This window comes from Cibotium barometz, chromosome 22 (genome assembly GCF_041138505.1).
Source record: "Cibotium barometz isolate CiBa-2024 chromosome 22, ASM4113850v1, whole genome shotgun sequence".
Classification (NCBI taxonomy): domain Eukaryota; kingdom Viridiplantae; phylum Streptophyta; class Polypodiopsida; order Cyatheales; family Cibotiaceae; genus Cibotium; species Cibotium barometz.
Window position 1 is genome coordinate 39135051 of NC_141067.1, and position 25462 is coordinate 39160512.

At 44.5% G+C, this 25462-nt stretch overlaps 1 protein-coding gene across 6 annotated transcripts in view; it reads right to left on the reverse strand.

Moving 5' to 3' along the window:
- Positions 1–7053: 7053 nt before the first annotated feature.
- The window catches only part of VPS22 (EAP30/Vps36 family protein), a 73173-nt gene continuing 54764 nt past the window's right edge, over positions 7054–25462 (reverse strand). For all 6 annotated transcript variants that reach the window (XM_086816649.1, XM_086816644.1, XM_086816648.1 and 3 more), the window contains 6 exons: positions 10513–10623; positions 9161–9296; positions 8153–8307; positions 7788–7895; positions 7550–7639; positions 7054–7432 (listed from right to left, as the gene is read on the reverse strand). In XM_086816649.1, the coding sequence (XP_086672775.1) occupies positions 7313–7432; positions 7550–7639; positions 7788–7895; positions 8153–8307; positions 9161–9296; positions 10513–10572 (669 nt within the window). In that variant the 5' untranslated portion in view covers positions 10573–10623 and the 3' untranslated portion in view covers positions 7054–7312. The remainder of the gene's footprint in view (positions 7433–7549; positions 7640–7787; positions 7896–8152; positions 8308–9160; positions 9297–10512; positions 10624–25462) is intronic.

Sequence of the window (25462 nt, forward strand, 5' to 3'; positions counted from 1 at the left end):
GCACGAATGCAACTCTCCTCCCACTGAATGTGATAAAATCACCAAAATCTGGTTGCTGCAGATTTATGACAGCACCTTAGATGTGCTCTGTTCCCCTTCCAAAATACTGTACAACAGTACTAAGTGCTCACCAATGATGTACCAAATCTGTACCGGCAAGTACAGCAGCTGAAAATGAGTCTTTTCCTCACTCAAATCAATGTACAGCCATGCCAAAACTTGTACAAAGTTGTACCAAATCTGTACCAGCAAGTACAGTAGCAATAAATGCTCCCCTGGCTATCCAAATGAGTGAAAATCAGACCTTGACAGTCCCCACCACTGCATACAACAGTCCCGGATAGAAATTGGACAAAAGCCCCTTGACTGCAAGTGAATTACTGAGGGTTCAAGGCATAAAAGTCTTCCCTACTGCTTTGCCAAGCTCAACAAGCACAAAATCTTGAAAAGACCCTTGATTCAAGATCAATTTCTGATCATGAATGGTACATTAATGCACATGAAGGCATCCAGAGTCTTCACAATGCTTCCCCCTGGCCACATATACATCCAATACATAAAAGCCCCTTGATTTACTAGTACATTGAGTGCTTGACAGGCATCAACACATTGCCCAAAGCATCAAATGCTAGTAACTGCATGCAAATCAACCCAATTGGCACAAAAGCCCTTTGATTTGCACTCCAGTTTCCTGCAATTTAGCCCCGAATGTGAGATTGCTCACATCATACAGCATGTATGAATGCCCAATGGCACAATTACATCAAAAGCCCCAAATGTTAACACCCAATTTCCTCCTGCCAATTGACCCGGAATGTGACCAATGTCACCCAATGTTGCCAATTGTGCTCAAATCTGAGCCATTAGGACCTTTACCTGCTCAATTGATGATAATGGACATCCAAATCCCAAAAATGAAGTAAATACCTCAAAAATTTCTGATTTCTGTTGCAGAAAAGGGGGGGCGTCGTATTTGCTGACTTGTGTGCTGATGCTGTGCAGGTACGGATGCTGTATTCGTGCAGGTGGGCGGTAGCAGAGGAGCTCTGAAAACTGTTGTGTACTGTTGTCTTTGAAGCCTGCGACCTCTTCTTCTGTGCAGCAACTCAGTAATATTTACCCCTCACCATCCACGCAGGAGCTTATGCGGCAGATGAGGTCATCAAGACCGTGAATTCGGTGGCATCTCGTGGGCAGGGTATCCTGGAGATGGACGAGTCCAACGCTACCTGTGTGGCAAGAGACTTGCATCTATTGGACTTGACAACACAGAGGCGAACCGCCAAGCTTACCGCCGTCAGCTCCTGGTTACCACCCCGGGTCTGGGCGAGTACCTCGCAACTTTACCTCTGATCGGGCCCGGCTCGGAACTGTTCTAGGCGCTCTGCCATGGTGATGCGATTGGCCTCGAAAACGGGGCGTTTGCCATGACGCATCGGTGACCCTCCTCCGCCACCGCCTCTCATGTCGTCAGATACCTCGTCGCTGCCGGTAGTGCTGGGGGTGCTAATGGCGGTGTCAACGCCTGCGCTGCCGCTGCTACTAGAGAAGGGGAAGAACGTTGCGGCCCTGCCCTGTGGAGCAAACGGCGACCCCACTACTGCAGCTGCGCGAGCGTATCCAAACCTAAAGCTTCACAGAGCACAACCGTAAGACCTGTACACGCACACCTGTAAGCGCACACACGCGCATACATGGACACAATCGCAGCTCTGATACCAGTTGAAGGGAGCTAAAGAAGCTCAGCTGAAATAGTTAGGATTTCATGTGGGAGACACACACAGAGAAGAAGGGAGAGAGAGAGAGAGACGTGTGGGGATAAGTCAACTCACAAAGTATGAGTGTGTGACTCCCCTATCACACATGTATATTTGCTCTAGTACACATAGTGCACTTAGTACTACATTAAAAGTACTAAGTGTACTATGTACTATAAAACTTATGGGCTTGTACACACTATAAGGGTGGGCATAATGCCTTTACCCCAACAGCTGATGACATTGTCTTAATCTCAAATTCAGTCGAGGGTTTACAGAAACACATAAATGCATTGGACAAATTTTGCAGGGAGAGAGACCTTACAATCAATTTGGGCGAAACCAAGGTTATGGTCTTCAACACATCTTATGCAGACGTCTCATGATTTTCTTTCATACACAGAGATGCCCTAGTGGAGATTGTGTAGAAGTATGTGTATCTACAAGTCACTCTTACAAGTCCTTTGTTCTACATGACCACAGCCCACTCATTGACTTGCGAGGGGGCATGCCTCCCTAGCCCATATGGAGAGACAGTGTTTCCAGGCACATTTCCCAGAGCCTCGCACTAAGTTCTGGCTCTTTGTTACTCTAGTACACCCATCGGCTATGTATGGTGTAGCCTTTTAGGGCCAAGCCTGGGGAAGGGTCATTGGAGGAGCATAGAGAGGCTAGAGGTGGCATAAGGAGAGAACAGGCAGAGTATGCACCGTAGGAGCAATAGAGGATGAGGCCCATTATATGTTTAGTTGCTCGGCTTACCACGAGATATGGGGAGATTCCACTGCCTCTTCCGAGAGGGATTCGGACCACTCGCATGGGTGATACAGTTTGAGGATCAGAGGTGATTGGGCGTGTAATTGATGGAGCTCAGACGACACAAGGATGTAGTGTGGAGGCAACATGCTGGGAGACAGCCCCGGCTCCAAGATAGGACACCTCACAAAGAGCCATCACATATTTATTTGTGGTACACACATCCACATATCGGAATCCACTACTCACAATAGTTCCTCTACTACAACATCAGAGCCCACCACCCGTACCCATGCTCTAGCTCCACGCCCAGAGGAGTTCTTAGTAAGAGAACTCGATCCATTCTGCGAGCCACACGTCGCCGACCCAAAGCATCAGGTCCCTCCACCACACAAAGACAGATTCGTGAGGTTCTCTGCTAACATGACACCACGCACCCATCATAGAGGCCTGATATTCACTCCACCATCAGATCGGTTCTGACCGAGGCGGGTATCGTCATAACCTAATCTTAACATATCTCACTCTACATAGGATCATCTGTTGAGATCATATGTACTGTCAGATGTTTTCATTTTATTTTTCTTTCAGTTTTCCATGGCTCAGTATATCCATGGTACCATTGTATTATTTCTGGTCTCATATAGACCCTTGGGATCTTCCGTAGATGTTAATATAACTCTCTCTCTCTCTCTCTCTCTCTCTCTCTCTCTCTCTCTCTCTCTCTCTCTCTCTCTCCATGACAAGGCTATTAGGATTTAATCTCTTCATCCTCTAATAAAAGTGAGGATACAATCTCTTCATCCTCTAATGAAAGTGGGGAAGATTTTTAAAGGCAATACCATATCAATTTTAAAGGAAGCAGGCTAATAAAGTTATGGTATGGATGTTGTTTTGTGCCCCATACATCCAAGGTAAAAGCTTTATGGGCGTAGTGTGCAGGCTCTTTTTGAATATTGCACCTTACTAATCATAATAAAGAGAGAGAAAGAGAGAGAAAGAGAGAAAGAAAGAAAGTTGTATTAACGTCTAGTAGAGGCCGAACTCGACCTATGAGACAAATCAATGTACAACTGTCAATGTCCTCTGGATGTCTAGAAAAAAAAAGGACAAAATGAACATGAAATAAACTATGAAAGTGCTGAGCTAGTGGGGGGGTGTGATGGATGGAGCACTACTGCTAGAGGCTCAATATGCAACCTATATGCGTAGGGTATACAAGAATGCAATGCAGATCTGTCTAGCTCCAACCAGTACCATAATGGGGGTGTAATATGTGATACATAGGCGATGGCGATGCAAAAATACCTTGGAGCATGATCTCCGGGTGTGAGTGTAAGTGAGCTAGCTGCTCCTGGATATGGTGCTGATGTCGAGCCCGTATCTCCGTGATCTCCCTCTAATGTAGTCTGGGAGTCTAGTAGCCTGGTGCTCTCGGTCTCCGTCTGGCTCAGAGGTCCGCAGCGCGCTGAAGTGTAACCCCCTCCTATGTCATGGTAGGCACTAGAATAGATATCTGGAAGAAATCACTGAGCTGGAGCTGTCACCCACCTCTCCTTGTCGTATGAGTTTGTAGCAGTGTCTCTCTGTGGTGTTGTGTGTCTAGAGAGAGAGAGAGAGAGAGAGAGAGAGAGAGAGAGAGAGAGAGAGAGAGAGAGAGAAAGATATATTAACATCTACAAGAGGCCAAAGTGGCCTATGAGACAAAAGGACCAATACATCCAAAACTCAAGGAAACTAAATGTCCCGAGTAGAAAATGAAAAGCATAAACTAAAAAACAACTACCTATAACATGTGGCCAAAGAGGAACTAGTGGCTCGATACAACTGCCAGAAAAAGGCATATCTGATAAAAGTATGGAACTAGAAAAATGGTAGGCTATGGGAAGCAGCTGAGATAGACTCATCCCATAATATCTCGCATAGGTTAATCCAGCATAGACAAGCTGCAACGGCGAGGTCGCGCCGCACGACGTCGTGCCAATATCGCTTGTATCCTCTGACAATGTCTGGATTGGGTCGTGGACCCCGTGCTCTACATAGCTTTTCAGCTCTGTCTAGTGTGATTCCTCGAGGTGGCTGTGTGGGGGCCCAATCGACTCGTGGTCAACGGTGCTTGGTCAACGGTGCGCGGGGTCGCTATTGCTATGAAGAAGTCGGTAAGGGTGCACTAGCCCGTGTCTCAAACATATCCCCACTGTCTGGAGAGAGAGGCTTCATATCTCAATGCTAAAAACCTTAGGGGACACCTAATACCTTTCTTAACACTACCCTTACCTTTTTTTTCAAAGTTCACACCCTACTTTTCAAGATTACAATAAAGAGTTGCTCTGGTTATAGCAATGTTTGTATTCCCTAATGTCTTTTTCTCAGCATTCAGTGTGCAAATTACACTCAACCAAATGGCCCTAAAGAGAATGTGATATCTCAACAGGCCCTTCATCATGTTAGGGACGTAACATATTTGATAAATCTCTTTTTGAGTCATTGGATAGATAGAGGGTGGGAAAAATAGCCTGGTGGTTAAGGCAACCGCCGTTCTCCTCCCAAGACACAAGTTCCATTTTGGCCCACCCCTCCCTCTCACTCTTTGTTACAAAGGGGTGAAAGAGAGTGTGTTTCTCCTTCGCCAAAAAAACAAAAGTATCATTGGACCACGTCATCTAGCTTCACTGTCACCCATGTTTGCGTAGTACACTCTTTGATATTCATAATACTAAATTTGTCCCATCGAAATTCAATATCCACTCTCGCATCCTGAATTGTCCTTTTCTTGCCACGATTTAGCATGGTCCTTGACTATGCTTGAAACACCCACTAAAAATGTGTATTATCTTTATCAAATAAATAAATAAAATATCAAATCTTATTTTCTAATAGTTGAGCTTGTGAATGGCAATAGCATGTGAATATGTTGTAAAATTTATTTATTTTTTACAAAAAACTACTTGAGGTATGAAAGCACATGTACAAACAAATATCATCTGAAAGTCCAAGGATAAAATATAAAATTACTTAGAGATATGTATGCAAACTATGCCTGAGTAGAGTTGTAGTGTCCCATGTATATTATTTCCACCCTAGGCCCTTTCTTTAAATTTTATTGACATCATGTTCCATCCTAGCCCCTTTCTTTACATTGTCTTAACATCCTTGTGTTGTATCTATATTGTTCCGTTGTGACCCCTTCTTTACACTACCCTAATGTCCCACTTAATCTTTACACAATTCAGCACCACATTGTACATAAAGTTTGTACTACCAAGCAACAAAAAAGGTGGACAACTTTAAAATTTATGATTTGGGCAATCAATTATCCATGGAGTTTTGTTCTGCCAATCCAAAAAAAAAAGTGGACAACTTTAAAGTTTGCAATTTGTGCAATCATTTATGTCATGTAATGTTTTACTTAGAACACACTGTTTCATGGCTTGGAGTAAAGTATATCTTGGTTTTTCTAATGTATAGACATGGTATGAAAAGTCCTAGAAAATCTCACAATGCTTTATATTTTAACAAGGTACAAGGATGATTTGGACTCCATCTAAATTCAACTGATTTGCATACAAAATCATCCCCTTTCGCAAAATAAAAATAAGATTAGCACAAGGGTTGTTAGCAATTGTCTTGACTCCACACATCCAAGCAAAGCAACTTTCAAAACATGCTCCCTAGCCCCTTCACACTTTCAGATGGACTCTATTGATTGTCCTAATTGGTATCCTAGTACATACATAAGGAAAGTTGTATGTTACAAAGTGCCATGAAGACGACCTAAAATTTATCATAAATGGAATAGATAAATCATGTGTTGTGAATACTTCAAGTCTTATTGTAATCCTTGTAGGTATTATTGTGGACTTGAGGAAAATTACCATATTATTTATGGAATTCTTTACTAGTTGACTTCTCCATGACACCTAGCTTTACATCAAAAGAATAATCATCAATATTCCGAAAAAAACAAAACAAAACAAAACCTAAAAACTACATACAATAGACTAGTAAGCTTCTCATTTATACCCATTCTAAAAACATAAATCGCCATGGATGGAGGACTGTGAGTGCAGGGCCCAACCACAATACGCATGTGCACCACCATGGCCAAGGCCCAAAAGTATGTATGAAGAGAGAAAACAGGTGCATGAATGAATAAATACAAAAATCAAGAGAACTCCATTAAGGCTCCTCCATTAACATTTGAAGAAAGTATTCGGCATTTAGGGAAGCTAATGCTGCTGAAATTTAATGTGGAAGGTTCAAGTACATAAACTGGCATGAACACAACAAAAACTCAAATCAAATCTGCATAATGACTTGTAATTTTAAAAAAGAAGATTTCAACAAAAACATTAGTTCAAGTAGCAGACTTCCATAACAAATGTGACTAATAAATAATTACATCCAAAAACAAGTATCTAGGAACTATGCTTTCAGGAAAAAGTCTGACCAATTTTCATTTTTAGACTTAAACATTATTTTCTCAATTTCAGAAAATCCACAAAATGTTGGTCATGTTTGTTATACTTTAGCTCAAGAATCTGCAAATTTTCAAATATAACCCTGTAAAATTTTGCACTCAGAAGTTTTCTGATCTGTTGTGGTATATGTTTTTTTGTGAACACTGGGTAAGAAGTGAGCTGACCACTCAGGGCAAGAGCCCACTGAAAAGAATATTTAGTTAAATACATAAATTGTTTGATTGGCACTCCTTAAATACAAACTTGAAATGTAATAAAACAAGTGATCAAATAAATACCTATGCATGCAGTGTGCACAATATAAATGAAAGGTAATATTCACTCCAAAGAGTAGTCCACTTCTGCGTCGATAGCATCAGAAGACGAGGACCCAATGCAAGGAAACCAGTATCGGCGCTTCCCATCAGCATGACCATCATCTACCATTGCAAGCCCCTCCTGCATTTCCAAACTAATTGGAATGTGATGAATCATGAAGCACCCTCAAAACCTTCATGGGCAGGACCAAAATAAACGCTTCATTAACCCGAAGGCAATGAGCTCATAGGAACACACCTTAAGAAGGGTTTCGAGAGCATCAACAGCCCTCCCGAATGGCCATAACAACTCTCTTTCTACCTCCTCTACTGTTACATATCCACGAATCTGCAAACATTGCGATCCAAGTGATTTCTTCATGCTTGAAAGGTTTCATGTATCAAAACCTGGTGGTTTTGCACATATAATGCCACATCAAATGAAGTAAACCAATCACTAGATACATGTGTATATCACATTGTAAAGAACGCATTACCTGAGCTAACTCCAAGATTAGATTGTGGTCTTTGTTCAGCTCCGTTGGAACAGAACGCACCAGCTTCCTTTTGCCCACAGAAAACACCTCAAACCCACTACCTAACACCTGTAACAATTGAGAGAGATTCAACCAACCAAAGGGGCCACATGAAACAATTTCAGAATAAGGCTGGTTACATCACACTCCCAGCTCATGGGACAGGTGGGGGGTTGGACAAGCAAGACTTGCTGTCCATCCCCAAGGTCAGCTTGGATGACCTGTCACTCACGAGTGGTCCTTTGTCTGTAACCAGCCTAAAAATGAAGCATTACAGAATTTTATCATTGACCAGTACATGATGCAAGTCAAATCTGTCCCCCAACCTCAAGTTTGCTTATGGCACGGCGACAATCATCCTCTGTGATTGGTTCTCGAGATGCCCTACGCTTCTTAGAGAGTAAAGAGCATAACTCCTCCAAATCGATCAGGCCTCCATTATGGGGTCTGGTTGCAAGACAAGTATCTACAATTTGTACACCTGTTTGCAACCAAGATGCTTGAAAAAGTAGTACACTATGCTTTCCCAATGATCAAAATTACAAAAATAATAAGTACTCTATGCTACATGCTTTTATTTCCCTTCTATGGTTTTCAAGTTCCAAATTTATAAACAGGTCATGACTGTAATTGAAACCTCTCCATATATATGTAGTCATATAGTCTCAAAAGACTCCTCTTTAAATCATCTCTCTATATATATAGTCACATAGTCTCAAAAGACTCCTCTTTACACTCGCAAGAGAATTTTCCTCCATATTTCCATTTTGAGACTCCTCTTTACACTCGCAAGAGAATTTTCCTCCATATTTCCACCACCTATCTTGGCATGCCATCTCACTTGACACTGACTCACACCTCGCCAGTGCCAGATTCTCACTTCCCCAAGTGCAGGGTTCACTCCCGATTCCACCATTCTACAGTCAATGTTTTGTTCCTCATGGTGTAGCAATGCCCTCATCAACAGATGCAGAATAGATGCTAGTAAGGGAAAGATGGAACCACCAGCTGTGTATATAATAAGTTTCATGGCTGAGTATGGAAGTCTCTTTCCATCCCACAAGCATAAAAATAAATAGATTGGAATTAGTTCCAACTCCCCCATAAAAAAGAAGATCAAAATGTCTTAAGAAGCAAATAATTCAACTTAGCCACTATAAATAACTAATTAGACAGCACCTCAAAGACCACAGGACCCTTCCTTCACTTCACTCCACCCCAGCACCCGAGTCTAACTGCCTGGTCAGTGGAGCTACACGTCTATAGAAAGCATTGGTGCCAGATTTCTACTGTTTTTATATATTTACATCCTTTTCAAAACATGGTTTCCTCACCTAATTCATAATAGAAATCGCCAATTCCTAGCAATTCAGCCCAAAAGCCCTTGTTTGAGGCAAGTGGATCAACTCCACATTTTGCACACATTGAATGAAATTGAGCTCTGAAGGCAGGATTCTTCTTGATATCATTCTGCACGTTGCCATTCGCAATTCTTAGAAAAGCATTTGGCAAATTTACATAGAAAACTGACAACCCAAGTTGACAACATGCTTGGAAAAAACTTATTTTTATATCAACATAAACATTCACAAAACATTTTTGAGACTGCTATAATCACACCTGACCATTTAATAGGTTTACACAATACTGTAGGTAGGAGATGCCTGGAGCATCAAACATAACAAAGATGAAGAAACACAAAATGATAGATAAGATAATACCACAAAAGCACTGGCACAAAAGAGTTCTGGTTGTGCGTTTGTCCAATGTCTCCGCCCATGAATGCAAGCTAGATGGATGCACTGTTACCTGATGGATGGATGCATTGTCACATGCATCAGACCTGACATAACAACTGAGGGCATGCCAGGGTAAATAAGAAGTGAGAAACCTGTGATGCAGATTCTAATGTGTGGAGGCAAAGGTCAATGAGAAAAGCAGGCTGACAACAGATTGAACAAGCTGGGCACCAATGGCAGCAAGAAATTAGTTTAGAATACATAGGCAGGTCAAGTGCAGGTTTGGACCAGCATTTTAGAGGCTGTTTACAGCCCATCTGTCACCCAAGCCAAGCTATCTACGGGGCTGGGCAGTTCAGACCCGATATGAACATACTTCGGCCTTTTCTCAAAAATTAGTACACTACTGCTGGAAAAGAAGCTGACTAATAATGGAATTGCAAGGGGCACCAATTCAGGCTGCAAGTTAATGCCCTTCAAAGCAGTTTCAGGAGGGGCAAACCCGCCTCTGTAGGTGGCCAGAGCTGGTGTAGCAGGGCAGCCTGTGTGGCACTCAGCTCTACCTAGGACGATGGTGCCAGAATCCATCACCTAAAAACAAAGCTGACTAATAATGGAATTGCACACCGTGCGCTGGTTGCCCAAGGGTCGAAAAGCCGGAGATCAAAATGTGTGGCTATGCACCAACAGAAGCTTCAAAACGCCTCCTGCATGTTCAGATGGTGTTCTTGTATCATGAGCATCAAGATTGCCCCAAATGAGGGTGCGTTGTACATGTGTATATATATATATATATATATATATATATATATATATATATACACTTCTTCTCAAAAAAAAAGGCTCCATTTTGGAAGACGACCAGCTTTTTTGGGGATTTAATTTAGCATGACAAATATTGGTTACTAAACAAATGTAATAATTATTTGAATCACGACAACACTAACCTTGTGCTTCCTTGCAAATTCTTCAAGCTGGCTCCTGAATGTACTAAGTTGCTCTTTCATAAGATCCGTTCTGATTTTGGCGACATTTTCTCCAAGCAATTTGTATTGATCCTGCAGAAAGTAAATCTATATGAATTTTGCACATATTAAAGAGTCCAAAGCCCACATGTGAAGCTATTACATAGAAGAAAACATAGATCTCAAATTTACTCCACCGTTTCCACTGCAAAAATCAATTGAAACCATGTAAAAGAGATAAAACCTGAGAGAGAGAGAGAGAGAGAGAGACAGAGAGAGAGATGATATATTAACGTCTCTAAGAGGCCATAGTGGCCTATGAGACCAAAACTGAGAGTACATCTGAAGTTGGTGTCTCATCAAAGAGAACAACTAAATGAGACTAAAAAGTACAATAAACTGATTGTCCTACAGTTATAAGAACAGAACTGTAAGACTCCGAGATGATACTGAGTAGAAAATACTGGAAAATACTGAAAAATGTATATTAGGTAGATCCATGTATGCTGATCAGTTGAAGTGTTGCCCTCTCCTTAGATCAAGTATCTCCGCCATGGGGTTGTCTAGAATGGAGAGGTCGTAGAAGCGAGGCAGGCACCTTCGATGCCGAGCAATAATGGCTCTGATCTGGCGATGGTGAGGATGCCGTGGTCGGGATCCTGGCGGGCGTGGCCGACGAGCATGACATAAGATAATTGCTCTATCAGTGGTGACTCCCTGGGAGCATGGTCGGTGCCCTGATGGCCCAATAGAGGAGGTATCAGGAGGTGTGTGGACTGGGTTGCTAGTGCTGGTGCCGAAGAAATCTGTCAAGGTCCTCTGTCTAGGTACATCATGGCTCGGCCTCCTGTCTGCCAAGAGGGTCTCTCTGTGTCTCCTGAGCTCAAGTAGAAACAATCCTAGTCATCTCTCATCCTCAAACTCCATGACCCTGCGTAACGGCCCAAAACCCTCTCGGAAGAGGCAGTGATATCTCCCTCGGATCTCATAATAGACTGTACATCGGCAAACGTAGTGTTCCTTTGTCTCTACCTCCTCGTAGCATAGCTGACAAATGCGGTCATCCAAGATCTGATGCACATATCGCTCTGTCTCAATCCACAGCTGGTGTGATGAGGTCCGGATCCGTCTAATGGCACAACGTATCCCATGTGATAGGTGTACATCCATGTACACCGGGCGGGTGATAAAATCATCCACTGAGAGGTGTAGAAAATGGCTCTTGTAATGAACCATTTTCGTGCCCAAGGGCTCAAGGGGGCTAGTCCATGTCCTCTCTGTGTCCACTTTGATGATATCCATCCTGATCACGCGGTTTTGCTCTGAGTGGGTGAGATCCAAAAATGGACAATCCGGACTGTACAGAAAGGGTGGTACTGCCTCTATCTGCAAACCATGTAGGTCAAACCATGATCTCATCTGAGCGTACCAACAATGAGTATCTCCATCCTCTGCCAACTGTATGGATGAGGTCAATGCCAATCGGGAGTACCTCTGCTGAGGGAGCTCCCATAGCCGCTATAAAAAGGTAACTGCCTGGAATAGGGCCTCGATTACTACTGGTGGGGCACCCAGCTCAGCCCGAACAATCTCATGTGGTACTGATGATTTGCTCCGAATCATGTGGACAATCATCATAATCAGTGGTCTCTCCATTTGCCTCCATCCCTCATCTATCCCTCTCAGAGATCTGTGATGTATACTGGGCGCCCAAATTGGAGCTCCGTACAAGAGGGTCGGTGTGAGAAGCGTATCAAATAGCCACAATTTGGTGCGTGGCTCCTGAAACTGTATGTGTGTACACTGCCTCTCAAGTGCCCCCAAGGCTGCATGCCCTCGTGCTAATCTAGCTGCTGCTGCCTCCTTCACGGAGAAACGCGATCCTCTGAAAGTAACTCCCAAGTAGACATATGACCTGACGTACTCTACCGGCTCCCCTCGGAAAGTGAACTGAGGCTCTCATCTCGTCACACATGCCTGTGTGGTGTTAAACACCATAACCTTGGTTTTCCCAAGGTTCACTGTCAGATCTCTATCCGCACAGAAAGCCTGTAATGCATCCAAGTGTCTCTGTAATCCCTCCGGAGAGTCTGAGATTAGAACAATATCATCAGCATATAACAAGATGGGTATCAACACCCCTTCCAGGCATGCCCCTGGGCCTCCCAATCTGTCTACATAATCAGAGACCACATCAATGTACAGTTCAAAGAGGGTGGGAGATAGCGGTCATCCTTGCTTCACCCCTATCGTGCTGGTCACCCTATCAGATAGTCCGCCTGGAGCTCGGACTCTGCCTGTCACACAGACTCATACAAAGCATATATCCCCCACTGCATATCCTCGGGTACCTCAATGTCATGCAATATGTGCATAAGCCTGGCACGTGGTACGGTATCGAAGGCTTTGCGGAAGTCCACAAAGCAGTAGTATATCCTTCTCTTCTGTGCCCTACCCTCTTCAATAAGTGCCCAAAGTGTAAGTATGTGATCCAAGGTAGTAAATCCTCTCCTGAAGCCAGCCTGTCCATGTGCTCGATGACCATGCCTCTCTGCCCATCAGCTCAACTCCGACTCCAATATAGAGCCATATAATTTGGCCAAGTAATGACCGATCTTGATCGTCCTGTAGTTGCCTGGTACCATGGGGTCCCCACTCTTAAAGAGTGGTACAATGATATGCTCTGTCTAGCTTGTCAGGAAACCCTCACAAATGGCACGATTAAACACATGTACGATGAGCGGAGCCAAAGTGTCTCGTGCATATGAGAAGTGCTCTCCAACTAGCCCGTCATGATCCTATGCCTTTCCATTCTGTAACCTGTCTATCGCATCTAGCACCATCCGCATAGTAAAAAAGGTGCTGCTAGCCGGTCTAGCTCCTAGTGGAGGGGGGGTGGGGGGCTGTCCTGGTGCATCATATAGCTCTCTAGCATAAGTATGCCATGCCTCAGGTGCAGTAATCGGAGTACTAGGCTGTCTCTCCTGAAACATCTTCCATGCCCTCTTGCTGTCCTTCCCCAGGAAGAGTGGGTAGATCTCCTCCTCTAGCTTAGCCAGATAGGCTCGTTTCTTCCTTCGCAGCACAAGGCACCGAAAGATCATCCTGGCCTGTCTATGCGTGTGAGACCCAATGGCAATCTCACGCTGTAGCTGTGCTCTTGTCTCACAACACTCATCATAATACCAACTGTTCTGTGGAGCAGTGCTACAGGGGTGGGTGGAAGGGATCATAGTGCAGGGAAACGCATATGAGGCGGATGCATGTAGTACACCTGCCAATCCTCTCGTGATCTCGTCCAGGGGGCTATGCGGGTCTAAAGCGAACAAGCCATCAGATACTGCATCCATAGTTGCAAGCATTCTTTGCATTCGTGCATTCGCATTCGAGAATGCCGAGTTTGCAAAAGAATGCATTGAGGGTGGATGCATTCGCATTCGTGGCAGGTTAAAAAAATAATTTTTTTGGGCATAAATAGAATGTTCAAAGTCAATGCTTGAAAACACAATGAAAAACTTGAAAGCTTGAAACTTAAAAGATGTTAGAATTTAGAACTTAAGACTCAAGACTCAAGAGTGCTGGAAATGTACTCAATACTCATATTATCGCATAAAGAGTGAAGTACATAAGTCAGAGTACTAGACTGTAGTCCCAAGGCAAAGAGCCCAACACACTAAAAGTGAAGTGTGCTCACACGGGGAAAAAACCCTTGTCCAGCCAAGGTAAAAAGTGCCCATGTGTGAGAGGTCATGTACATGGTGAATCGTGATCATTCATCATCTTCCTCTTCAGAGGAAGAAGATGAAGTACCATCCTCATCTGTCTCAACAATATCAGCTTCAGCCTGCTCAGTACCAACTGCATGCATGTCCTCTTCTTCCTCATCCTCCATAGACTCACGAGCCTCTTGTGAAGAAAGAAGTCTCTCATCATCTTTCTCCTTGTTGATCATTTCCAAAGTTACCTCCACTTTCTCATACCCTCTTGCCTTGATTTTGGAAACAAGTCGAAGGTTGGTATGTATGTATACCAATTTCTCAGTGTTTGAAGGTTTCAACTTGTTCCTCTTTTTGGTATGAATGAGTGAGAAAGTGCTCCAATTTCTCTCACATGGGGAAGATGTAGTTCCTTGAGAAAGCACTCGAATGGCAAGTTGTTGCAATTTAGGGGTGCTTGCACCAAAAGACTCCCACCACTTTACCCCTTCATGCATTCTGCTTTCATCTAGAGCAAGTGGGCGAGAAAAAGTACCTTTCAATGACCTGTAATTATCCAACTCATCCATCAATGCACCTTGCTCAACAACATCTCCATGCGTATAACGCTCAATAAATGTCATCCATCCATTTTGCACCTCTTCATCTGCTTCTTGTCCCTTGCCTCTCCAAATTGGATGCAATACATAGCCTGTGGCATGAAGAGGAGAGTGCATCATGTCCCAACGTCAACACATAAAGCCTTTACTTGGTTCAATTTGCATTCATCAACACCTGTCATTTTTTGTATGCTTTCCACCATCCTATCTGTGAGCTCATAAACTAATCCCATGGTGGCTCCCTCCCTATCAGCCATGCGAAGAATCTTCAAAATAGGTGCCATTATTTTCACAATCTGTCTTGCATCCTGCCAAAATCTTGTCTCTAACACTTTGCTTGTAATCTCCAAGCCAATAACTTTGTTCTTCACCTGTTTTGCATTTGTCCATTCATCGCTTACAACCATCTTCCTCAAGCCAGTGTAGACTCTCTCATCTAGCAAGTTTGACAATACAATAAATGTGTAAGCAAAACGTGTCTCTGCTGGCTTTAAAAGCTCCTTCTTGCTGTACCTTTGAAACATGTCCAAAAGAGTTGGCTTCCTTGTTATAAACTTCACAATATTCTTTGCCCACTCAAGAACGGGGGAAACCCATGTCAAGCTGCCAATGTCTTCAAATAGCAAATCCAAACAATGGCATGTGCAACGCGTAAAAAAGATATGAGGCCATTGAGCCTCGACAAGCTCTCCCGCAACCACACAATTTGATGCATTGTCCATGCATACCTGCACAACATTGGTAGGACCAACATGAAGAATAGCATCTTTAAGGATACCAAAGATGAACTCTCCCGATTTCAATTGACCGCTTGTGTCAACAGCTTTTAAGAACACACTGCCATAAATACATGATGCCAGCACATTAATGATTGGCCTTTTCTTGGTGTCGGACCAGCCATCACATACAATTGTACATCCATATTTCTTCCATTTATCTCTTATGCCAAGCAAATCTCTATCTATGCATTTGACTTCATCTCTCAACTCCTTAACACGCAATGCCTCATATGAAGGTGGCTTGTATGAGGCTCCGGCTTTGCCAATGGCTTTGACCATATCCAAAAAATACGGACTTTTCACTTTGCAATGAGCAATGTCCTCTGCATAGAAGAAACGCCGCACTGCAATTGTTGCATTTTTTCTTGCTTGCAATTGCCATGCTGCTCCCAATTTTCCTTGAGAATGGCTACCCTTAGAGACTCTTTGTCTTTTGTTTGCAGAAACTGCCTCGTTACATGTACTAGAAGAACCACATACATTTGACATTGAAGCTACCACATTTGATACATCCTGAGCAGCATCCCCCAAATCCCCCACCGCATCATCAATTGCCTTTTTATCATACATAGGGTCAGCTTTGACATGCAATCGCCTGCATATATCTTTCACATCCTCTAGGGCATGCTCACATTTGTCCACACCGTGCCTTGAAATGGCTAGGATGTGAGCACGAATTCGCAAAGGCCCACCTATCCACTCATGAGGACAAAATTTACACCTGCACTGATACATCCCTCTTCCTTTCTTTTCCAAGCGGGTTACATATTCCCACTCCGGTCCCGAGGATTTTCCCATTCTCAAATCTCCAAGGCTTGAAGGCAGGAAGTCCTTCACTCGGTAGTAGAGACTCGAGAGAAGCTCGGGAGTCGGAAGCTCGCGAGTCGGAAGCCCCTTGGGCGGCTGGGCCTCGCTGTGGCCTGTAGGCTGTGGGTGAGTAGAGACACGCAAGGGAGCCCGGAGCAGAGAGCGTAGGCGTGCAGCTGCTCGCTGCTGGAGCCTGGTCGACACTGGACAGCGCGCAGGGAGGGAAGAGCGTAGGGGTGTGCGCCGTGTAGTGCTGGTCGACAGCGCGCAGGGGGCGGAAGCGCTTCCGCGTAGGCGTGTAGTGCTGGTCGACAACGCGCAAGGGGCGGAGGTGTCCGCGTAATGTTAAAATTGCCCAAAAGTGGCCCAATTCGTAAGTGTTAAAAAAATTGCAGGTAAAGTTTGCAAAGGGATGCAAACTGCAAACGTTTGCAAACGTTTGCAACGCCTTGCATTCGCGAATGTTTGCAACTATGACTGCATCTCAATAAACCCCAACTGTCTCACGTGTAAACTGATATCTCGGGTACCTAGGTAGATGAGTGGCTGCCCCATCTCTCAGGGATCTACCTACTAGTGTGAAACTCGGGTATGCATGATCGGCTACTATGCCAATGGGCCTACTGGAAATTGTGAAACCCCGCACATCAGGTATCAATGAAGGAGATCCCATCAAGTAGTCCATTGTGCTCGCTCCCCCTTAAGAGTTCCAGTGTGTGTGAGAGCATCTGATCCTTGCCATCTCGATAAGCCATTGTATATGACCAACCCATGTGCACTCCCGAGTGTGAGAAAATGCCTGCCATAATCTGAAATCTCCCCCTCCTCCTATGCTGATCTCTGCAACCCTACATCCTCTGCCGTGATCTCCCGGTACATAGCCTCTTGAGTATCATACAACTCTGTCTGCTCTGTGCCTGTACGTGCATTAAAGTCTCCCATGTTGGCAAACCTCATGATATCATCATATAGTGGTATATAGGGCGACTCTCCTAATGGTGCAAACCTGGAGTGGGCTGGGGGAAAGTAGCATACCACCACATATAGCTCGCGGAGCCCCCCTCTGCATATTCGGACCCACATGTACCTCGCATCTGCATCTCCAAGTACCACATGTATTTTGTCACGAAACTCCTCCCTGTAAAGTATTGCCACTCCTCCAAATCCTCTGGTACCCCCCACTGTGCGTGGCTGAGGGCGGAAAACTGATTCCCATCTATAACCCCGGATGTCAGGAAGCCTCTTGTTTGTGCACTGATGGGTCTCCGTATACATAGCAATATCACTATGTCTGAAAGTATCCTCAAAGTATCCTGCATCTGTTCTAAGGGCTCCGTTGCAATTCCACACCGTGAATCGCAAGGTCTCATAGGCCGCGCACCGTCAAGCGGGCCTCCTCTCCGTAAGGATGACTCGGCCATCTCCGTATACCGCCCATTTCCCCTCTTTCCTTGCCTCAAGCACACGCGGCATATTAAGCATCTACTAAAGACCCAATGGGCCTATGAGACCAAAGTGATACAATAATGTCAATGGCATATCTCATCATGGAATGGAAAATAAAATAAAAACAAAAACATAGCTCTCTCACTGGGGTGATACAAAACTGTCCATGGAAACTCATCATGGAATACCAAGAACATAGAAACATGAGAGGAGCATCAGTCCCTAGTAGATGGTATACCACTCTCCAAAATATCAAGGATGGGGCTAATAAGTATGGCCGAGAGGTCTCCCTCAACTATGTCACATGGAAAGGTAGCTCAATGGCGGTGGAGCATGTCCTAGATGAGGGTTTTGCCACCCATCCTTCGCACAAAGGATGAGATATTTGGCTGATGAGTATGTAAGAGACTTGGATATTGCTTTTGCTCAAGGGTGGACAGCCATTGCAAGGTCACAAGACAAGCATAAAAAGGCTGCCAAACACAAGCATAGAAGGCGATTTGATGTCAAAGAGAATGATTGGGTATTGTTGAAATTTGAGAAAGAAAGACTTGCAAAGAGGCTTGGCAAAGAGGGTGCATATCCTAAGCTTGCAACCAGATACTATGGGTCCTTTCAAGTGATCGAGAAGATCAATGAAGTGGCTTTCACGTTGGCATTGCCTTGTCATTGGCATATACACAATGCTTTTCATGTGAGTCTCCTTCGCACGTATGTAGGGCTGAAGCCAAGTGAACCGGTCATTGAGGATCCACTAGAAGTGGATGAGCTTGAGGAGATTTTACAGCCTAAATAGATTGTGTCACAAGGAACTGGAGGATTGGTGTTGTCACATGCACTCTGCATTGTAGTGCATGGTGACAAGATGGCTCATCATCAGTGCTCCATTGTACAACAGTAGAGCCCTTTAGGATTTGATATTGTCGTATGCTGTGACCCCATTGTAATCCTCAATCCAGGAAATGTCAGGCACGAGCTACCTAGGTCATTCGTCAGCCTTAGAGAATCTGTCAATCAGTCAAGTCCCTTAACCCACTTGGAGATAATCATTCATGCATATAAAGTCAGTAGAAGCCTTTGGGTTTGCATCTGATCATGGTTGCATACTGCATATCATTCATCTCATTTGCACATAGACCACAAAGACCATGGAAGAAGCCTTAGAATATCATCCAATATTTTTAATCATATTTTATAGCATTTTTCCCACATTTTTACAGCATTATTACCATTATTTTTATCGTATGCAAGTCGTGTAGCATATCATGCTACAGTCGGCCAGCTTCACAGCCAGCCGACCAGCAGCTAGTGCATATAAATAGCATCACTTCAAATCATAGCACATCATCATCATCAAATCAGCCAAGTGATTCAGTCCCACACCCTAGGAGCATCATCGTTTGGATCACATAAGCATACATCAGCAAAATGCTTGATCCTCAGCATTCAGCCAAGGAAGGTGCTTCAGTACCTTGCATTTTCAGCACACAAACAGAATTCAGCACTCATACACTCCATCGTTTTGCTACAGCCACATCGGTGAAGGTAAAATGCATCATATTCATTCATTTATAGTGCATAACACAACCTAGAACAGTCCCAATCAGCCCCTTCTCTCAACTTCTGTCATGTGCACAGTGTGTAACTACTATGTGCTACACGCACACAAGACTAGCTTCGAGGTTGGGGAAGCTTGGAGCTAGGCAGGCTGATTGGCGAGCTGAGTTAGGCGGGCACCCAAGTATGGACGGGCGGGCACCCAAGTGTGGACGCCCGATGACCGGCCCCTATCTTAGCTCACCAATCAGCCTGCCTAGCTCCAAGCTTCCCCAACCTCGAAGCTAGTCTTGTGTGCGTGTAGCACACAGTAGATACACACTGTGCACATGACAGCCTCAGATTCGTAGCCTTCCTACATTCCATTGGAAGAGTGCATAGGCATCGAGATCGGTCATCATTGGTGCTTCTACAGCCGTGTACAGTTCAGCTTGACTCTTGGTCTTTCAAAGGTCTTGCGTTTGGCTTATCTACATCCCAAGTCAGTTCTTCATTCATTCTCTTCAAAGATAACAAAACAAATACTCCATGCATATAGCTTTGCATTCTCCTAGTAGTAGACCTCCATCCCCTAGATTCAACTTTTTTGTTCAGTACTTTTTCATTTTGTTGGGATGACACAGGATACCCCATACAGGTACTCCGATTTGTCTCATAGGCCGAGTTCGGTCTTTTGGAAGACGTTAATAAAATCTTTCTTTCTTGCTTTCTCTCTCTCTCATCTCTTAAAGTTTGAAGTGATAAAGTGGGTTGCTAAAGACTCGCAAAACTCAGCATAAAGAAGGCAATTTGAGACTTTGTGTGACAGGATCCTTCATTACACAATTCCACTACATGTTATAGGTGTTCCACTAGGTCTGGTACCTTGTGTACTTGCCTGGAACACATCTATTTTGGTATAATCTCATGAACGGGGATGTCCATACCAATGCTGCATTGCATAACATCTTTATGTGCTTACCTGCTATTGAATTTGCATGCTGTTTTCATACTTGTCTGACCAATGTATAGTTTCGGATAAGGGGACGCCCCGTGGACCGTGCATGTGAAATTGTCTTCTGACATGGTTATGTGGGATGTGACAAGTGGTAAGTATTGGTGAAAACCTAGCCTTAGAAACTAGCACTAATTTGTAAGTGAGTGTACAGACACTTCATTTAGTTTTGGGCGACCAAAACTAGCCCTGTGTTTGCACACACTAATGTCCCGAGGTGGACAAAGCTCAATGCCCACCGCCCGGACCTTATCCCCTTTGTTCAAAGAGAGCACCCAGCCATGTGTCCATCCTAGCTTGCACCACAAGTCACTTTTCCGAAGTCAGAGGTTTTTACATGCTTTAGACACTTTGTTTTTATGGTTGAAAAATGTGTCTACATGTAAACCAAGCTTGCTAGTGTGTTTTCCAAGCTTCCAAGAGTGTTTGAAGGTGGTATTCACTCTCCTACACACTCCCAATGACTGAAATTCATCAAAACAGTCCTTTCTTTTGCTGTAATTTGTGGTCTTTTGGCTGAAAATCCTAATTTGAGCATTCCATTCTCAAGTTGAACCATAGGGCCAGCCTCCCAGGATTCCCTTTATCCTCTTGAAGACTTTTGCTACGAAGGATTGCGACAGATTCAAGATTTCAACACTCCTAACGCTTCCATCGCAAAGACTTTTGCTATCATCAACTCTACTTGCAATTGGTAAGCTTTAATGCTTAATTATGGAAGCAAGTAGCACGAGGGAGGATCAGGACTCCATGTTCACATACCCTGTGTAGTGTTCTCTTGTCCTGCGTGATCTCTTGCAAATTGTTTCTACCGTGTGTTGGTGGAACAATAGAGAGTAGATGGTAGGAAACATGGGCACTTGAGAAGGTAGTGTGAGTTGCAAATCTCCATCGACAACCATATTATTTGCAATACTATATCCATATGCATTGGTATGGAAATTTGGTCAGAAATGCCCATGACACGATGTACTTGATTCTCCCAAGATTAATATACACTGTTTGAGGAAGGGGTCGACTGTTCCGGCTCATTGTGCGTCTCTTGAGATGACTGCTAACACCCCCTCTCAGCTCCTAGATGTGAAACCAACCCTAGTGAGTTGGAGTGCTGCCGGAGCATCACCTGAGGTAGAGACTTCGTGAAGAGGTCCAACACATTGTCCTTCGTCAAATAAAACTCTAGCTCAGTGGGTTCCACCAGTGGAAACCCGATCTCGCCAAGTAACCTCTGCAACCGTACCACCTCGCAAGCAGCACCACAAGCAGACCGTGGGTTCCACCAGTGGAAACCCAATCTCGCCAAGTAACCTCTGTAACCGTACCACCTCGCAAGCAGCACCACAAGCAGACCGTGGGTTCCACCAGTGGAAACCCAATCTCGCCAAGTAACCTCTGCAACCGTTGATGGCACAGAAGTGGTAAAGCTGTTTACGCCCTTATAGGGTGCCACACTTCACACACGCATATAAACACACCAGAACACCAGACCCAAGTTGCATGAACAAGATTTATATTTTAGAACAGATCCTTAACTTTACAGAATTGTATATTTCAAACACCAGCCCCACTGCTAATCAACAGAAAACAACACCCCTGGTCTGAAACTCCAGGAGATAGAAATCCACAAAACCACACACACACCCTCTCTCTCTGGCTCTCTGTGCTGATCCTCTGCCAGCCAGTCCAAACCCACTTCCTCTGCCACTTCTCTGCAGTGCTACCGGCCCCACCAGCCTAGCAGCCACACTGTTCTTCTCTTCTCTTCACTCGGCACCCGCTCTGCTTCCACTTCCGGTTTCACCTAGCCCAAGCACTGTAGCTTCTGCGCATCCAACTGCACCTTCTATGCTGCCGATACCTCAAAGGCTGCCTTTATCTGTCATCACCACCCTTTGCCTTCTAGCCACTGCAGCGCCTTCCTTGAAGAAGTCTCCCTCTCTGTCTACAAAGCGGCCACACTCTGTCCTTGCTGACCACCGGCGACCCCACGGACACCTCCGTTCTCTGCACTTGCGCCAGTCAACTGCACATCGCCTCAACGGCGGCCTCTGCTCTCCCACGCGTCTGCTAGCTTCAGCTACAGCCACCAAGGCGGCCTCCCCACAGGTCTCTCACCACGCCACACCACCTCAGCACTTAAGGGCCTTCTCCTCTTGCACCTGCAGCCTGCATCATCTCAACGGCGCTAGAGGGAAGGCTATTAAACCGACTCACCTTTTGTCTGCGCCAGCATCTCTAGCTGCTCCAGTCTTCGCCAGCTCCAGTCTCTTTCCCACAGGCGGCGCCCTTCACTCAAGTCTTCGCTCTGTCCACTCAGTATCTCCCGGCTGCGCCTCTTCACACCTCTTGCAGCTCTCTCCTGCCGACTCAACTCTCCAGCCCTTCACGTTTGATGCCAGCAGCTTCTCTCTTGCCTACTTGCGTGGCCAACTGTAGCTCATCACTTGCACAAAGCTGCGCTCCCTTCACACCAGACGGCTGCAGCTGCACAATCACCAACTCGGCCTCCTCTTACTAGGCGGCTCCACGCCTCTGCTCCCCAGAGCCCTGCAGCTCGACCCAAGGCGGTCTTTGAGCACCAGCCAACTACTCTCCACACACGCCCGTCTGCTGCAGTCTTCTTTTGCAAGGCGGACTCTTCACTCTACCCGGCGGCCACACCTCGAATCTTCGAAGCTGCTCCAGCACCTGCGCAAGGCGATTTTTTCTTTTTTTACCCTCGGGTCCTCTCTCGAAGCGACCATCTCCCCTTCCTTCACGCCTTCGCCACCTTCCAGATAACGAGCTGGCAGCCCATAAGGCCTCCACGTCAACCTTTCTTATTTATGGCCACGTTGATTATCATTTTATTTCTTTATTTTGGGCTTGGAAAATGGCCACAATCCAACTGTCCTTTTCACACCATGTTAAAGTCTACATTGGCCCTATACTTCCACATATTCTTAAATTGCAACCTTCAGTGCCCACTTATTTAAGGGGACGCGCACACAACCAAGGCAACCGAGCAGCTGATTTCATCTCCAGTGGACCTCCAGTAGACCACGTCCGGACAGGCCTGTACATGCTCACATCAAAACCATCTACTCTGTACACCTGGCAACGCCCTCAAAACCAAACTCTTCACACATGCCACGCACACGTACGTACACATTATCAGCCTCTATTTTTGTCCACACATATTTAGCAACCCCCTACTTCTGCTGAGACATTCATGTCCAGCAGCTGTACAAACAGGGATGAAATATTCAGATTTTCCTCTGTATCTTTCACAACCTCCCGACATGCATCACAAGCTTCCTGATCTTCTTCTTTCACAGCTAACATCAATCGAGCAAACTATTTCTTCAGTCATAAACCATTCACTCTCCTTTTATGCTTCTTTCCATTCAAATCAGCAAGTTGATAACTCCCATTATCAAATTTTCTCTCAACTTTATACGGACCTTCCCACTTTGTCTGGAATGCAGTATGAAAAGTACTATCCAGCTTGCTATTATACCTGAGAACCAGATCACCCTCTTCAATTTCTTTCTGCTCCACCTTCTCATTCTCTCTCTCTTGTCTTTTCAGTTTCATAGCCGCATAGTGATCAAATGCTAGCTCTCTGTCCAACTGGACTATTTGCAAGGCCAGTAATCTTTCTCTGTAACAATTAATAGGTTCATGCCCTTCTTCAACCAGGAACTTCAAAGCTGGAATTTCCACATCAATAGGCATGAGTGCTTCTTTCCCATAGACTAAATGAAAGGGTGAGAATTGTGTACCAGATTTTACTGCAACCCTGTATGCCCATAATACACGATTCATCTCTATATCCCAATTCTTGATATGGCCTTCTGTCATTTTGGTTATCATCAGCTTAAATTCACCATTGAATCTTTCATTCAAGCCATTGCATTGAGGGTGATAAGGAGTGGAGTACTTGTGGTTGATATTCAATCTTCTGCATAAATGGTCAACTACCTCTCCTCGAAATTCAGGACCATTATCTGATAATATCTCCAGAGGAATACCAAATCTGCAGCATATATGTTCATACACAAAATCAGCCACCTCTTTACTATCCACTCTCTTCACTGCCTTCACTTCTGCCCATTTTGATAGGTAATCCACCGCAGTAAGCACATAACACTTTCCTCTGGCTGTCCTGGGAAGTGGTCCAACTGCATCCACTCCCCATCTTTCAAAAATGTCATATACCAGCATTATATTTCTCGGCTCCATTTTTAAGATTCTCTTCCCCATTCTCTGGCACTCATGGCAAGACCTGCACCAGTGCTGAATATCCTTCTGGATGGAAGGCCATACATAACCCTCCAGTAATACCTTCTGCAAGGTGATTTTAAATGCATAATGACCCCCACATGCTCCCTCATGATTTGAAGATAGAATATAATAAATTTCTTCCCTCCAGGGAATTCTTCTTAATACCTGATCAGCTCCTTGCATGTATAATTCATCTCCAATCATGACATAATGCTTACTTTTCCTGATAAAATGATATTTTTGGCCTTTTTTGAGCTCTTCAAGCAAGCGACCTGAGAGTAAGTAATCCACCACTCTGGACAGGTATTCCCTCCCTCTGTATAATGGCTCTTCGATTTTTGCAATTACTGGATCCTGATTAATTGCCTCCTGAGCTAACTCATGTGCCATATGATTTTCCTCCCGCCGCACATGTTGAATACTCCATGCTGTAAATTGATGTAGCAGCCTTCTAACATCGGCCAGACATTCTTTTAATCTCGGATTCTTTGCTCGCCAGCTACCCAAGACCTGCTTTACTACTAATAGAGAATCTCCCTTTATGATTAGCTTTTGAATTTTCTGTTTTAAAGCAGCCTGTAGCCCTTGAAACAATGCTGTGTATTCAGCCTCATTGTTACTTTCAGCTTCCAGATGTATTCCATTCTTTAGAATTAGCCCGCCTTCTGAATCCTGGATTATATAACCCCCGGTGGCTTGATGTATACTCCTCTTATATGAACCGTCAAAGAATAAAACATGAGCTCCAGGAATGATAATTTGTTCCTC